At 39.9% G+C, this 16,641-nt stretch overlaps 1 protein-coding gene and 1 non-coding gene across 5 annotated transcripts in view; both read right to left on the bottom strand.

Moving 5' to 3' along the window:
• The window catches only part of RAB6A (RAB6A, member RAS oncogene family), a 68,806-nt gene extending 57,945 nt beyond the window's left edge, over positions 1-10,861 (bottom strand). The window contains exon 1 of one of the 4 annotated variants that reach the window (XM_069469277.1): positions 9,835-10,861. In XM_069469277.1, the coding sequence (XP_069325378.1) occupies positions 9,835-9,904 (70 nt within the window). In that variant the 5' untranslated portion in view covers positions 9,905-10,861. Of the gene's footprint in view, positions 1-9,300; positions 9,349-9,834 lie in introns of those variants that run through there. The other 3 variants (XM_069469275.1, XM_069469274.1, XM_069469276.1) reach the window with 3 other exon arrangements.
• A 2,941-nt stretch (positions 10,862-13,802) lies between these two features.
• LOC138385485 (U4 spliceosomal RNA) lies at positions 13,803-13,943 on the bottom strand. Its single transcript, XR_011233723.1, has one exon. It is a non-coding gene; the product is annotated as a U4 spliceosomal RNA (small nuclear RNA).
• Between the last annotated feature and the right edge of the window lie 2,698 nt (positions 13,944-16,641).

Genomic DNA, 16,641 nt, shown 5'->3' with positions numbered 1-16,641 from the left:
GACTCAAAAAAATACTTTAGCATACCCATTTATGATCACAAAACTTTCAGTAACTGAAATAACTCCTTTTTGCAGAAAGATTGGACACATCTAATTTTAAAACATAACTGGCAGCCAGGTATGGTGGTTCATGTCTGTAATTCCAGCATTTGGGAGGGTGAGGTAGAAAGAATCACTTGAGGCCAGGAATTCAGGACCAGCCTGGGCAACATAGAGACCTTGTCTCTACAAAAAATAAAAAAATTAGGTGGCATGGTGGTGCACCTGTAGTCCTAATGGAGGCTAAAGCAGGAGGATTGCTTAAGCCCAAGAATTGGAGGCTGTAGTGAACTATGACTGCACTACTGCACTCCAGCCTGGGTAACAGAGTGAGACCCATTCTCAAAAAAAAAAAAAAAAAAAAGGAAGGTTATATTGAGGCAACCAAAACTAACAAACAAGGATATTTAGTCATCAAATTTGATTCTACAGAACACAAAATGGGATGTGTTAAGTACTGCAGGTATATTCCTGGTTCTTCCCAGCTACTTGTAGCTCTTCCAATAAATTATTTTCCTATTTTGAAAAAAAAAATTCTCCAGTTGATTTTATAACCCACTCTTTCTACAACCCTTTCAGTCAGGGAATTCTTTCATATATCTGACTTAAATTCACTATTTTCAGTTTAAGCCTTTCTCTTCTTGTTCAGATCTCAGTAGAACTGCAAAATAATTCGCGATTATCTTCTAATGTAAGGATATCATTACAAATCTAAAGACTTTTTTCAGTTGTACCTTTGCCTTCTCTTCAAAACTGCACAATTCTCATTTGAATATCACATACTTTAATTCCATGACAAAATAAGCCTATGATTTTCCTTGTGTAGAAATAACATTTTGAAATGTTTCTGATAACTCACTATCAGAGTTAATAACAATCACTAAACAACGCAAATTTTATTAAATCCATTGAACTTTACTGAAAACTAATTTCTCATCTTACTCTCTTAACTGTAAGTTATATATAATTAAGAGTTTTGTCATATAAATGACAAAAATCCAGTACTATAAAATATCTAACACCTAACCTTATCTAACAGATTTAGTTCATGTAACTCTATTTTCTAGAGATGACTAGTTTTCTCACTCTTAAGGTTTGAGGAACACCTAAGTATCCTGTACTTTCTGCATAAATTACACCTACCTGTGAATTTTTTTTTACTGTTGTGTTTTTATAAGTTAATAAATATGTGAAGATTTTATCAACAAATTTGAACTCTAGAACCAGACTATTGGGTTGAAATCCCAGCTTGGCTATTTACTAACCATGCAACCATGAGACAAGTTATTTAACCTTTCTGTGTCTCAGTTTCCTAGTGGTAAAATTCAAATAGTAGTAGTACCTATAGGATTATTTTAACATTTTATTTGGAAATAATTTTTGGCTTACAATAAAGTTGTAAAAATAGTATAGAGAATTTAAGTATACCTTTTAATCAGTTTCCTCTAAGATAACATCTTACATAACCACGATTATCAAAACTAAGAAATTAACAGTGATATGTTGTTAGCTAAACTACATAACTATTTGGATTTCACCTGTTCTTCTACTAATGCCCCTTTTCTGTTCCAAGATCCCATCCAAGATCCACATTACATTTAGTTGTCATGCCTCCTTAGTCTCCTCTGCTCTGTGACATTTCTTCGATCTTTCCTTGTTTTCATAATCTGAACAGTTTTGAAGAATACTGGTCAGCTATTGCGTATGAATTAGATTTACCAATTTAGATTTATCTGATTTTTTATGATTAGGTTGAGGTCACGCATTTTTGGCAAAACTACCACAGAACTGATGTGCCTTTCTCGGTACATTATAACAGAGGGTACATAATGGCACATTAATGTCTTGTTCCTGGTGATGTTAACCTTGATCATTGGGTTATTGGTGGTGTCTACGGGGCTTCTCTGCCATAAGAATGTTTTTCTCTTTGTGAATAATAAATATCTTTTTTTTTTTTTTTGAGACAGAGTGTCACTCTGTTGCCCGGGCTAGAGTGCCGTGGCGTCAGCCTAGCTCACAGCAACCTCAAACTCCTGGGCTCAAGTGATCCTACTGCCTCAGCCTCCCCAGTAGCTGGGACTACAAGCATGCGCAACCATGCACAGCTAATTTATATATATATATGTATGTATTTTTAGCTGTCCATATAATTTGTTTCTATTTTTAGTAGAGACAGGGGTCTCGCTCTTGCTCAGGCTGGTCTCGAACTCCTGACCTTGAGCGATCCTCCCGCCTCGGCCTCCCAGAGTGCTAGGATTACAGGTGTGAGCCACCGTGCCCGGCTGGCTTGTGATTATCTTTCACATTTTTTTTTAGAACAGTTTTTATGAAACCATGGATAAGTCGAAAATTCGTGTTATTTTCAAATACGAGTTCTGTCGTGGAACCAATGCAGCACAGACAGCTTGAAATATCAACTAAGTGTTTGGGAAGGATGTGGCTAATGAATGCACAGTAAGTACGTCGATGGTCTGAGAAGTTCCATTCTGATGATTTAAATCTTGAAAATGAGCCACATGGTTGACCTGAGATCACAGTGGATAATGATGAATTGAAAAACATAGTGGAAGTGAATCCATCTCAACCTACATACGCATGAATTAGCGGCAAGGTTTGACATTACTATTCCAACAATATTGGACCATTTGAAACAAATGGGCAAGGTAAAGAAGCTGGATAGATGGGGACTGCATGAATTAAACAACCATCAGAAGAGAAATCATCTCGAAGCTTGCCTTTCTTTGCTGTCATGATATAAAGGAGAACCATTTCTACACTGTACTGTTAATCTGTGATGAAAAATGGATTCTTTTTCTGAATAGCAAGCATTCAGCACAATGGCTGGACAAAGATGAAGTGTCTAAACACAGTCCAAAACCGAATGTTCATCAAAAAAAAAAAGCTAATGGTGTCTGTTTGGAGGCCAGGCACTGGTACTATCCACTACAGCTTCATGAAACCTGGTCAATTGATCACAACAGATGTCTACTACAACCAGTTGGATGAAATGATGAAGATGCTTGCGATTAAGCAGCTGAGACTGGTCAATAGAGACAGGCCAATCCTCCTGCAAGACAACGCTCCTCCACCTGTCGCACAAACAACGCTGCTCACACTATAGAAGCTGGACTTGGAAACTCTCTGTCACCCACCGTAATCACCAGACCTTGCACCAACTGACTACCATTTCTTCCAAGCTTTGTACTACTTCTTGCAAGGAAAAATATTCGATTCTCAACAAGGTGTGGAAAACGCCTTTTCACACTTTCATTGTGACTTGCTCTCTAGGCTTTTTCTTTGCTGCTGTCATAAACAAGTTAACATTAAGATGGCAAAACTGTGTCAATAGTTCAGGTGCATACTGTGATGGTATTGCTTCTTGTTTGAGATATAATAAACTGCACTTTTGATTCAAAGTCAGACATTTCATATTTAATGACCTTAAAAAAGAATAGGGAGCCAGGCATGGTAGTGTGGTGCCTGCAGTTCCAGGTACTTGGGAGGCTGAGGCAAGATTCCTGGAGCCCAGGAGTCCAGGACTGTAGTATGCTATAATAATGCCTGTGAATAGCCACCGTACTCCAGTCTAGCCTGGGCAACACAGCAAGAGCCTGTCTCAAAAAAAAAAAAAAAGAAAGAAAAGAAAGAAAGAAAGAAAAGAAAAGAAGCGAAGCTCTGAAAACCCTAAGCATTTCTAAATGTTTTAATGAAAGTGTTGGTTCTCAGAAAATCTTAAAGATTCATGTTAGAAGCTAGAAAGCAAATGGAAAGGTGGTAATTGACTTAACAGACCCCATAAAGATCAATTTTAGGCTGGGCACAGTGGCTTACACCTGTAATCTCAGCACTTTGGGAAGCCAAGGCTGGAGGTTCACTTGAATCCACGAGCTCAAGACCAGCCTGGGCAACACAGTGAGACCCTGACAATACAGAAAATTTAGAAATTAGCTGGGCATGGTGGCACACACCTGTAGTCCCAGCTATTCAAGAGGCTGAGGCAGGAGGATCGCTTGACCCCAGTAATTCAAGGCGGTTACAATGAGCTATGATGGGGCCACTGCACTCCAGCCTGGGTAACAGAGTGAGACTCTGTCTCTTTAAAAAAAAAAAAAAAAAAATCGAATCTTAAACTGCCAATGGGGAAAGCTGAGAAGCATTCTAATTTGGGCCATAGAGCCCCCAAATGGCTCAGGAATTGTCTGCACCAAGCACATCTAGAAATAAGGGTGAAGAGAGCTAAAAACAGAAGGAATGGACAAAAGTCTGTTTAACAGGTCCACTGACACCCTCTTACATCCCCTCCTCTACACAGCCAGGTAGGTCCCTCTTCTACCTCATCAGAAGATGAGAAGTTTATGCTGCTGAGAAAGGAAAACAGAGGGTTTCTGGACCAGGTAATACAAGGTACAATTGAGGGACAGAGTACAAACAGTATTAAAAACAAGGAGACCAAATTCATTTATTGTATGTTATGACTTCAAACCCTCTCTCCATTCAGTTCCAGGAATGCTAACAACCAGGGTTATGCTCTCCAGCAGTACACTGAATGATTCTTCTTCAGGAAATCTGACCAGCAATGACTTAAAGATCTAATATCAGAGACTCCCAAAAAAAGAACTCAGCCAGATCGTTCTAAAGTGAAGCCCCAGAAACCCACACAAGAGCTCAAAATAAAATTTTTAGTGCTCAACTCTTAAACAGAAACAGACAGCCAAGAATCATTAGTTTTTTTGAGGACCACATGAAACACAAAATAGAGAAACTAAAACAAACAGAGGTGAAAATCAATTTACAAAAACTGAGTATGGGAGCCAGGCGCGGTGGCTCACGCCTGTAATCCTAACTCTCTGGGAGGCCGAGGCGGGAGGATTGCTCAAGGTCAGGAGTTCGAGGCCAGCCTGAGCAAGAGCAAGACCCTGTCTCTACTAAAAATAGAAAGAAATTATCTGGACAACTAAAAATATATATATATATATATATATAAAAAAAAAATTAGCCGGGCATGGTGACACATGCCTGTAGTCCCAGCTACTCGGGAGGCTGAGGCAGGAGGATCGCTTGAGCCCAGGAGTTTGAGGTTGCTGTGAGCTAGGCTGATGCCACGGCACTCAAGCCCGGGCAACAGAACGAGACACTGTCTCAAAAAAAAACTGAGTATGCAGGAAAAAAAAAGCCACACAGCTCATTAATATCCTCAAAATGACAGGAGAAAATACAGGAATCAACAAGATGCTACAGAAAAGGAACATTCAGAAAACAAAGAAGAGTTCTTTGAAATTAACATGAGCAGAAATAAAACTTAATAGAATGGAAGAATGTTGAGAAAAGGGGGCAAGATAAAATCAGAGGATCAATCCAGGAAGTCTAATAAGAATTCTAGAGAACTAAAAATGGAGAAGAAAGTGTTCACATTATTAAGTCAAGAAAATTTCCTAAAACTAAAGAACATGAATTCACCATTTTAAAGGATTTAAACCTAGCATCCAGCACATAAAATGAAAATGGACACATCATTGTGTCAAAAGAACAAGAGTCAAAATGGCAACACTAGAATGAATCTACAAAGCAATACGTTAATGTCTTCAAACTTCTGAAAAAAGAATATATCCAACCTAGAATTCTAAACTCCACCAAACTTCTCACTGTAAGGATTATATGAATACATTTTCAGACACAAAAGATCTCAAAAAATTTCCTCCCATGTTCCCTTTATTAGGAAGCTATCTACTGGAGGGCATATATGTTCAACATATTGAGGGAAGAAACAAAGAAAACATATATTCTAAGATACAAGGGATCCAACTAACACAAGACTTGTCCAAGACCACAGTAAAAACCCCAGGTCAAGATTAGAACTAGTTGTCTTCTATTAGGTCAGATATTAAAGAGATCCACAAATATGTAAGACGATGCCACTCTCACTAAATTTTTGTTTAGAAAATAGTTTTTTCTTTTTTCACAAAAAAGATTATGTTAACATGTAATGGTTTTATTACTATTATTTTAAAATGTACTAAATATTTTAAAATTTTCTCAATTTTCAATACAGTAAATATTGATATAAACTACATAAACAGAGCTCTTTTGGGTCCTCAACAATTTGTAAGAACACAAAGGGGTATTAAAAAAACATTTAAGAACCACTGATCTAGCCAATATAAACTGTTCAGTACTGCTGCTCTGACAGTAAGCCACTTTTTCCTTATCTAGTATATTGCAATTCAAAAGAGTTGATGATAAAAAGGCAACATAAAGTAAAAGAAAAAGTAGTAGTAGGCCAGGTATGTGTTTCTCCTTGTCATTACACTTCCTAATTTATAATCAATAACATTCATATATAACAAACTCTTCTACTGTAAACGAGTGAATGACATTCCTAAAAGTGCCTTCTACATCAAGACAATAGCCAGAGGTAGTAACAAGAGATTCCTCAAGGAAACTTCAAATTATGGATTTCAACATTCCTTTATTAAACCACATATACTACTGAAATACAGAGGAAACCATAAGAGTTTATCAGAAGATCATGAAGACTGATGTCATCAACTCAACCTGTTTCAAGTACCAACACAATTCATCTTTATTATATAGTACCTTAAATTTTTGATAAGCTAAAGTCTACATGATTTCAAATCAGTTCCATGACTGCATCTTTAACATAATTTGAATACTTTTATGTGTTATACTAATAGCAAATAATTTAATAACAGATTTAACAAAGCAAGACTGATTTTGCTCATCTAAGAAAAAAAGCACAAAATTCAGGTCAGTCTTATTTTTTTTAATGAAATGATTAGGCCTCTAAATTATTGGTTTCCCTGCACCCCTGAGTACCTGAAGTATTCCTATATACAATTAAATGACATAAGGATAAAATATTCTTAAACTATTAATCGCATAAAAAATGTAGACTTCACCATAGCAAACAGTATAATATAGGCTACTAGATTTGGTTACTATTATATTCAACCACCGTTCACTCACCAAATATGTCTGAGTAGCTACTATGAGCCTTGTACTATGCCAGGCAATGGGAATACAATGAACAAAAAGAAGATAACAGTTTTTATCTTCATGGGACTTACATTCTGCTGTGGGAAACAGACAAAACAAACACACAAAACATAAGATAATTATAAATGTTGTAAATGCTATGAGGGAAACAAACAGGCTTTGCCACAGATTAGTCTTTGAAAGCTGAACTGTGGAATTCCAAAAGACCTAAAAATAAATAATTCATGAAGAGTTACATCAAGATGACATGGATTCTACAGATCTTTGCTAATGCATTAGAAAACTACAGACACTGACCATGAAAACAGAGATCAATCTTTCATTGTCAAAGCTACAGGATGGCATTACTTAGTAATACAGTAGACTCAAAAGATAATTAACCTCACATAATGCAGTATCCTAACTAGAGTGTTGAAACAGAAAAAGGACATTAGGTAAAAACTAAGAAAATCTGTTCTGTATCCCCCATAATAAGATGAAATAAAAAATATATATATATATTTATACTCCAAAAAAAAAAAAAAAAAACCTAAGAAAATCTGAATAAACTATAGACTTTAGTTAGGAATAACGTAATAATATTGGCTCGTTAATTGTAACAAATGTACCATACTAACCTAAGATGTTAATAGGGCAAACTAGGTGCAGGAGTATATGGAAACCCTCTGCACTACCATCTCAATTTTTCTGTAAATCTAAAACTGTTCTAAAAAATAAATCCTATTTTTTAAAAAACCTAACAAAGCTTCAGGAATTACAAGGAGGGGGCTAGAAAAGACTTAAAGAAAGTAAGAAATAAGAAGTCATTAAACTCTGTATTGTGAATTAGAACATATTGAAGAAATTCAAAGGAAACTAACCAGCAGATACTTAAGAAGTCAAAACTCTATTCATGCTAAAATCTTCCTAGACAGAGAGATTAATGGGTTTTTTACACAAACTAAATAGCTCTATATCATAACGTAAGGCAGACAATAACATCCCTAGAGTGCACAATAAGCACTGTAGATGCTATTTATCAATAAAAACCAATAAGCTATATTTCTATGTATGGTACTGTCCTGAAATTGTCATGTAACAGTCGAACCAGAATCAATTCCATAGGTTCTAACAAGTTACTCACCTAAGGAAACAAGGTTAAACTTACTTCAGGAAAATCTGTAAGCAAAAAGGAGGGAAGATTGTATTTTTCCCCATAAGAGGAGGGGAAGATAATCTACCTATGAAAGGAGAAAAACAACTTCCCAGGTCCATCTGGAGGCGATTTTGCAACTAGCATTAACCTACTGTAATGCCATACAAATTAGTATAGTTCAAGACAGTAATAAAAGCTATGAATTTATGTCAGTTATATGCCTTCCAGTCAAAACAAATAACTAAGTAATGTTTTCTATAACCTCACCTAAGACACCTAGTAGGTACCCAATGTTTGATGACTTGAAACTAATCTCTCAATGTCTGAATTTAAAAGATGGTCACGAAAAGTGTGAAAAAAACAAAGGAGGGTAATACTCTGAATTGTCGAGGGTCAAATTTGTATAATATAGCATAAAAATAGAATTATTACAAGTAATTTTAGAAATAACCATCACAAAATTAGGATCTTGTATCTAATATAAAGCACCAAGTAAATGGCATAACAATTTCACTCATCAAATAGTATGGAATATTAAGCATAAAGAATCCTTTAGCCCAAATGGCATTTAAATCTAATTTAGATAACTAGATGATGAATTTATTTCTACTCTATTCTCTTACCCAAAGGAAATCCTACAAAACAAAGATGTTAGTAATTCTAGGCCTTCTTTCACAGGAACCCTAAACATATCACTGGAAAATACTCAAGAAGAAACGAATAATTAACATTTCCCCAGTAATTCCCGTTTGCACCACCATGAGGAGAATCAGACGCTGCTTCATGTTGAAACGAGAAAAAGGGGAGGCGAGATGTGAAAAATTCCAAGTAAAATGATCATGACATAGCATCTGGCAAACATCGAAAAACCATCAACACTGCCAAAAGAATTGTCAGTGATGAAAGTCAAGAGAAGAAAATGAGATTTTCCGACAAGCCACAGCCCAATCCAAGGGGGCAAAAATCGTCACCGCCGATGCCACCCCTTTCAACCTCGACCACCTCATTCCCAAAGTCGCCTCCAATTCAGATATATTTCCTCCATAACCCAGACTAATTTCCTACCCAGGTAAAAACCACCCAAGAATTTTTTCTACAACCACCACTTCCACCTTACACGAGACTCGCACTTCTCAGGGCCAAGCCTCTGGGGAAAACAACGCCCAGATCCCACCCTCCTTGGCCAAGGTTGAAGAGGGCCCATTCCCAGGAGTGGGGCTTCCCGGAGTGGGCCTCACGGAGCCGACGAACTGGGAAAAGAGCAAGGAATAAGGGTGGGGCTCCAGAAAGAGGGCCGGGGTAGAGGAGACGACGGAGACCGGAGGAAGAAAAGAATGGACAGAGGCTGGGGCTGGGCGGGGTGAGGACTGGGAAGGGAGGGCAGATCGACGGGAGAGGGCAGGGCTGCGGGGAACGGGGACAGCAGAGTCGGGGACCAAAGGGCCCCGGGAACAGGGTAAAAGCCAACCGACGGATCCAGACGAGGAGCCGGTGGCAAAGAGGGTCGGTGAGCACGGGGAAGGGCTGGCGTAGAACGGAGCGCAGACGCGGGGCCCGCAGGGAGCCTCCGCCGACCGAAGGGCCGCACTGGGGGTGGTGCGGGGAAGCGGCGGCCAGCTGCCAGGAGTAGGGAGCCGCGCACTCACCGCTCTGCTCCCCCAGAAACACCAGCTTGAATTTCCTCAGCGGATTCCCGAAGTCTCCGCCCGCGGACATGATGAAGCCGGAGGAGCTGCCGCCGCTTCAGCCCAGAGACCTCCCGGACCGACGCTGCTCCAACAGGCTGACGAAAAAGGCGAGCGGAAGCGCGGGCGCCGAGCTTTCTCGGCCCCTGCAGGGCCAGGCGGAGGAGCAAGGCTGGAGGGCAGCGGGACCCTCCACAGACAGGCAGCCGTCGCCGCCGCCGCCGCCGCCTCCCCGCAGAGTCGCCTAGCACCGAGCAAGGCCCGCGGCAGGGAAGGGAAGGAGGGCGGTGTCAGAAACAGCCAGGGATGTGCTCTGGGTTCCCGAGGCTAGCGCCGTTCCCTTCCTCGGCACCCGGCAGGGAGACTGGGGTGAGGGAGGCGGAGGGTAGCGGAGCCGGAACCGCAGACGTGTCTGGGACCTCTCACGCGCAGCGCCTCAGCTCCCACAGCTGCTGCCGCCGCAGCCCAACCTGCTGAGTGCGCGAGCCTCTGGCGCGGCGCGGGGCGAGCCCGAGCGCGAGCCTGCCGCCCCGCTGGCCGCCGGCGTACGTACATGCGTGCGCGCTACCGCCAGCGCCTTCCTGGTTTAGCCGGCTCTCCCGGCTCCTCCTTCGCGGCGGCGACGAGGGCAGGTTAGGTTTCCACCGGCGTCGGAAGAAGCAAGGAGGAGGCGGGGCAGAGCCAGGAGTAAGTGAGGAACTGGAAAAAAAAAAAAAAAAATGGAGCGCTTATGTCACCTACAGGAAGAGCCAATAAGAAGAGGCCGAGGGCGGGCAGAGACAAGAGTGAGGTGGCAGCGCGAGAGCGCGCGCGGCCCTTGAGTAGTGGAAAGCGGAGTATCGCGTCGGCCATGCGAAGTGTGGCGCATCTCAGCTTGTGGGGAGGGGAGAGGAGGGCCGGGGGAGGAAGGTGGGGCGGAGGCGGGGCCGGGGCAGAGGTGGAATGACTCCGCAAAGTGTAGGTGGGGTTCTGTAGCCCCAAGGTGTGTAATAGGTGCCTCTTTCCTGAGCCCTGGGCCCTGCCTCACATTCCTCAGATCTGCCCTTCACCCCTGAACCCACCCCCACTTCTGCATCTTCTTTCTCATCATAATTCCGCACACGGCATCTTACTAGGAACATTCTCCTCCAGGAATTTTTAAATTGCCAGAAACAGGGCCTCTCCATTTTGCAGATGAGGAAACTGAAGCCCCAAGGGAGAAAATGACTTGCAAAAGCCATAAAGTTGAACAGAGGTTTTCTCACTTTTCCCCCAATGAACCTCTACACAACCTCTTTATTGATAAGCCCATCCACTTCCCTGGCCTGACCTGATTGGGTCTTCTGTGACCAGCCCCTGTTCCTCAGATGTTGATAACTCATAGCTCACCTTCTACCTTGCTAGAAAAGGGTTTAGACATCATGTAAACCGAACCCCTCATTTCACATGATGAAACTGAGGCCGACATAGGAAACAGCTTTGCTGAAGGTCACACAACAAATTAGAGGGAAAGCCTGAGCTAGAGCCTAAAACTGGGGAACGATCACCCTTTCCTCCCAAAGCAGGGCTTCTAAATCTGCTACAGGTAGACTTCCATTAAGCCATCTGATGAATGTGCATTTTTCTGTGGAGAAGGTCCATAGTTTTCATCAGATTTTCAAGCTGGTTAGTGATCCAAAAAAATGAAGGTTAATGGCACAGCTACGAGGAACCTAAGGCTATATGACAACTAATATGGACAACTGACATGACATGTTAACTAACATGACACTAACGTGACAACTAAAACAACTAAATTTAAGTTTTAAGCTGAATGGGATCCTGGAACAGAAAAAGAACATTAGACAAAAAAGGATGGAAATCTGAATAAAGTATGGACTTTAGTTAACAATGTATCAATACTGATTCATTAATTGTAACAAATGTATCATACTATTAATAATATGTTAATAATAGAGGAAAATGGGGTGGGGGTGTATGGGGAACTTTCTGTACTAACTGCAATGTTTCTGTAAATCTAAAGCTGTTAAAAAATTAAGACTATTAATAATAAAAGATAAATAATTAGATAAATCAAATTAGAGAATTTGGCCTCCACAACTTCAGCCACACCTCACCATACTGTGGGACAAGATCCAAAAAAAGAAACCCTACTCTTGAAGAGGACACTTTGAAAAACCGGATTCAAAAATGCTTCCCAAGTTAATAATAAAAAATAAGTCCTTAAATTTGTGTATAGTATCTTATTCACATAACATACTTATATACATTTTCTCATTATTTGGGTTTTATTTACTTAGCTATAGAAATGACAGGATGAAAGCCCAGGGATGAATTGCTGACCTAGAATAAATTAAGGATAGGAATTGAGGTTCTTAAAATATCATCTATTCTGGCCTATCAAGATAAAAACTATATCCTCAAACCTCCTTCTCTGTCAAAAGTTACTCCCTTCTGGTTCCTCTCTCAGCCAAGTGCCAGAAGGATTTTAGAACATGCATCTAAAATGAAATGGTAAAAACCTGAGTTATGACATGGACATTTGATTATTTTTTTTAATATGTGATTTTACAAGTAGTTTATCAGACAGTTGTTTCCGTAGTGTAGTGGTTATCACATTCGCCTCACAAGTAGTTTATCAGATCTGGTAGGGTCCTCCCCACCAGTAACCCAGAACCCTGGCACATACAAAGAGCAGGCTAAACCAAGAAACTAATTTTAAAAAGGTCTTGCAAACAAAAGTGTGTGGTTATTTTTTCTTTCTGATGGGTACCAGGCTTTCATTATGTTTCCTGCAATAGCCTTTAAAGTAAAATCTGAAGATTGGAACTATAATTACATTGTACTTCCTACAGAACTTTATGAATCAATTCCTCTCTGCTGCTTTGGTCTCTGTAGTCACCTAGACAGGTGGTGCTATCCTCTACCATTTTTTTTTTTCAAACATCCTATAGTGCATATCCCCTATCATTTTGAAGAGATGTATAGTCTACCTCTCACCTCAAATGTTTTAATGTTTTATGCTTTCATTTTGCATTGACACATATATAGCCTCATTCTCTTCTGAATCTGCCTTCATATTTATAAAATATTCTGTGTAAGTCATATGTTTTATCTTCAGAGATCTTATGGTCTAAAGTATATCAAGTGCTATAGTGTTCAGTAAATGGAAAAATTACTGATAAAGGAGGAATTAGAGAAGCCCTTTTGAAGGGCACTTTCAGCACCATTTTCACCTCCATGATTTCCTACACTCTTCTCTTTACCTTGAAAACTTTTCCCCTCCCTTTCCCACTCTTCCCCAATTCCTACTCATCCTTCAGTTATCACTTAAAGAAGTTGTCTTAGTCCATTCAGGCTGCTAGAACAGAATAACATAGACTGGGTGGCTTAAACAACAAACATTTATTTCACACAGTTCTAGAGACAAACTGGAAAGTCCAAGATCAAAGTGCTAGAAGATTCAGGTGTGTCTGATGAAGGTTTGCTTCCTGGCTCATAGACAACCATCTTCTCACTGTGTCTTCACATGGCAAAAAGAGGGCAAGAGAGCTCTCTGGGGTCCCTTTTACTTTTTTTTTTTTTCCGAGACAGAGTCTCACTCTGTGAGACAGAGTCTCACCCAGGCTAGAGTGCCATGGTGTCAGCCTAGCTCACAGCAACCTCAAACTCCTGGGCTCTAGCAATCATACTGCCTCAGCCTCCCAAGTAGCTGGGACTACAGGCATGCGCCACCATGCCCTGCTAATTTTTTCTATATATTTTTAGTTGTCCAGCTAATTTCTTTCTATTTTTTTAGTAGAGACGAGGTCTTGCTCTTGCTCAGGCTGGTCTCGAACTCCTGAGATCAAATGATCCTCCCGCCTCAGCCTCCCAGAGTGCTAGGATTATAGGCGTGAGCCACCGTGCCTGGCCCTCCCCCTTTTTTTTAATTTTTTTTATTTTTTCAGTCTCCGTAGAGACTGTCAAAAATTGCCAATGCCAACTATATTTCAAGTCGTCATGGCAGGGTATCAGGAAAAGTTTTCAATTAGCAATAATCACACCTCAGATAAACCTCATTGGCTACAATACTGCCACTGCACAAAGCTCTGGGGTCCCTTTTACAAGGGCACTAATTCCAGTCATGAGGGCTCCCTCCTCATGACCTAATCACCTCCCTAAGGCCCCACCTACTAATACCGTCACACTGGGGAACAGAATTTCCACATATGAATTTGGGGGGACACAAACATTCAATCCACTGCAGAAGTCTTCAAGAAGGCTTCCTTGTCTGTTCCCATCCCCCCATAGTATAAATACTCTTGCCTGCCCTCCCATTGTATCCTATTTTTCCCCATCACTTACCTGTTGTTAATTGTCATTCTTCCCTACCTGACTGTAAGCTCAGTGAGGCCAGTTTTCATGTCTTGTCTCCCCAGCTCTTGAAGGGCACTTGCTACATAGTAAGCATGCAACAGATATTTGCTAACAAAATGATATAAATGAGAGGGATTATTTTTTGCTATCTTCAAAGTATGAATGGGATTTGGGCATGCAGAGAAGGAATGAATGGTAAGAGCATTTTGGAGAATGAGAACAACACCCAAAAATATATTATGTAAATTGATAGTTCATTCTTAAAGATTACTTATGAAAAAGATGTATAACTAAAAATTAGGAACAATGGGAAAGGATAGGCTTGTCAGCTCCAGATCCAAAGAACCTAGAGCAGTTTTCAATGATCAATTTAAAGGGGACTTCTAATTTGAAGCCCATGAGTGTATCAGGAATCTATCACACAGAAATTGTAATAAAATTATAGCTTGTCTTCTGCCCTGATAGACATGAAGCTTCTTGAGGGAGGACTGGGATTTCAGCTTATTCTTAGTGGCAGAGACTATTGGTTGCCTATCCAACAATACACGCACAACATATACACATACTCCCACGATACATACTGGAGATGACATTTTTCCAGCTTCCCTTTAGCTAAGGTATGGGTGCATGACTCAATCTGAGCCAGTGGAAAATGGAGGAAATGTGCTAGAGGGTTCTGAGATAAATTTTCTTCCTTAATAAAAAGAGACAGATGAGGAAAAATTGCCATTTTTCTGCCATTGGATGTGATTGCATAAGAACATGATACCTAGAATTAAGACAGCTCTTCTGAACATTAATATATAATTCTGAAGAAAAATGCCAATCCATTGATGATGGCTAGAGTAGAAAGCTAACAGACATCACTGAGCCACTGTACCAACCCCGGAACTGGCCTTTCTCTGGCTTCCTTTTTAATAAAATAATAAATGTTTTTATATTTAATACTATCTCTATAATATAAATGTCTTTGTATTTCTTTGTTATTGTTAATTGCAGCTGAAAGCAGCTGACATTCTTATCTTTAGATCCCTTAAAACACCTTGCACAATTCCTTGAACATTAGGCACTCAATACTGTGTGTGTATGTAAAGTAGTAGTTATCAAACTGGAACTGCCTTTTTCTCTTTACTACTCCTTAAAAAAGGATTTATTACTCTTGCAGAGGCAGGAAATCAATAGAAGGGGAAAAACTGTCCAGGTAAAAGGACTGAAATCATATTGCTCATATTTGAAACAAGTAATAGCTCTGGCAGGAATTCAAATCCCATCCAATGCAAAGACCTTCTAACCCACGCTGCAGGTTATTATAATCATTGCTACTAAAAATAATAATGGGTCAATCTACAAAGCATAAAAATGACAAATGCTCAATAATTCAAGGTGACCAATTAAACAAGCACAATTAACACAATGTGTGTTTAAGTAAGCCTTGTTTTAAAAGGACCACAAGAAAAAAAAGGGAGGCCCCATGTTAAAACATGTTTCCCCAAAACTTTGACCTGTAAGGTTGTCCCATGGGAGAGGAATGAAAGTTACTCAGTCAAAGTGAAGGAGAAGGTGGTAGAACTTAAATGGAATGATCCTTCCTGCGATTATAGCCAATTAATGGCTAAGTCAGAAGATATTTTTGCTACAGATTGATCTGCAGAATCTATTTTTGATAATTCCATTTTGTTCTTTTCATGTGAATCATGGTCCCTGTTATGAATAATGTGATTTCTCAGAGCCTTATAAGTGGGGTGTTACTTCTAGGCTTTGAAATTGCAGTGGGGGAAGAATTTGATTCTTTTTATGCTAGTCCAGAATGTGTAATACCTGACATATTGCTGGAGCTTTCTTCTCCCCACACTCTAACCTCCACAAATAATAAAGTCTCCTCTAAGATGTACAGGAGAATGAATCACTCCACCTGCTACTACGAGATAATCACTTTCAGAGTAGAAGAGAACAACTGCTTCTACTGCTGTTTATGTAAAGAACAGAGCATCTTAGGACAGAAAAGTGAGACCAACACTGTTTGCACTGAAATACCAACAAACTTTACAGCCAAATTTTAACTTGCCTAAGAAAGCCAAGAGACATTATCTTTCTGTGAACATTTTTTCAGATTTTTTTTAAGTGACTAGGATTTTATTTTATATAAAAATCAAAAGATACCAAAATAATTATAGAAGTTGTAGCTCAAACTGTCCAGTGAGATAATAAGCCACAACATCTTGGGGAAAACTTGAACAAACTCCCAATTTAGGAAGATAGATTAAAGATGTTTCTGTCTTCTACCTTTTCTGAAACAGTCCAAAATAATAATAAATAAAATGCAAACTCTGGCATTGACATCTCCAACCCAGAGCCATATTTTTGTTGTTGTTGCTCTATCTAGTGTTAGAGAACCAGAGCCATATTTTAAGTCGGGAGACAAAGATAGAA

This window comes from Eulemur rufifrons, chromosome 6 (assembly GCF_041146395.1).
Source record: "Eulemur rufifrons isolate Redbay chromosome 6, OSU_ERuf_1, whole genome shotgun sequence".
Lineage (NCBI taxonomy): Eukaryota > Metazoa > Chordata > Mammalia > Primates > Lemuridae > Eulemur > Eulemur rufifrons.
This window is presented reverse-complemented; position numbering and strand designations above follow the sequence as displayed.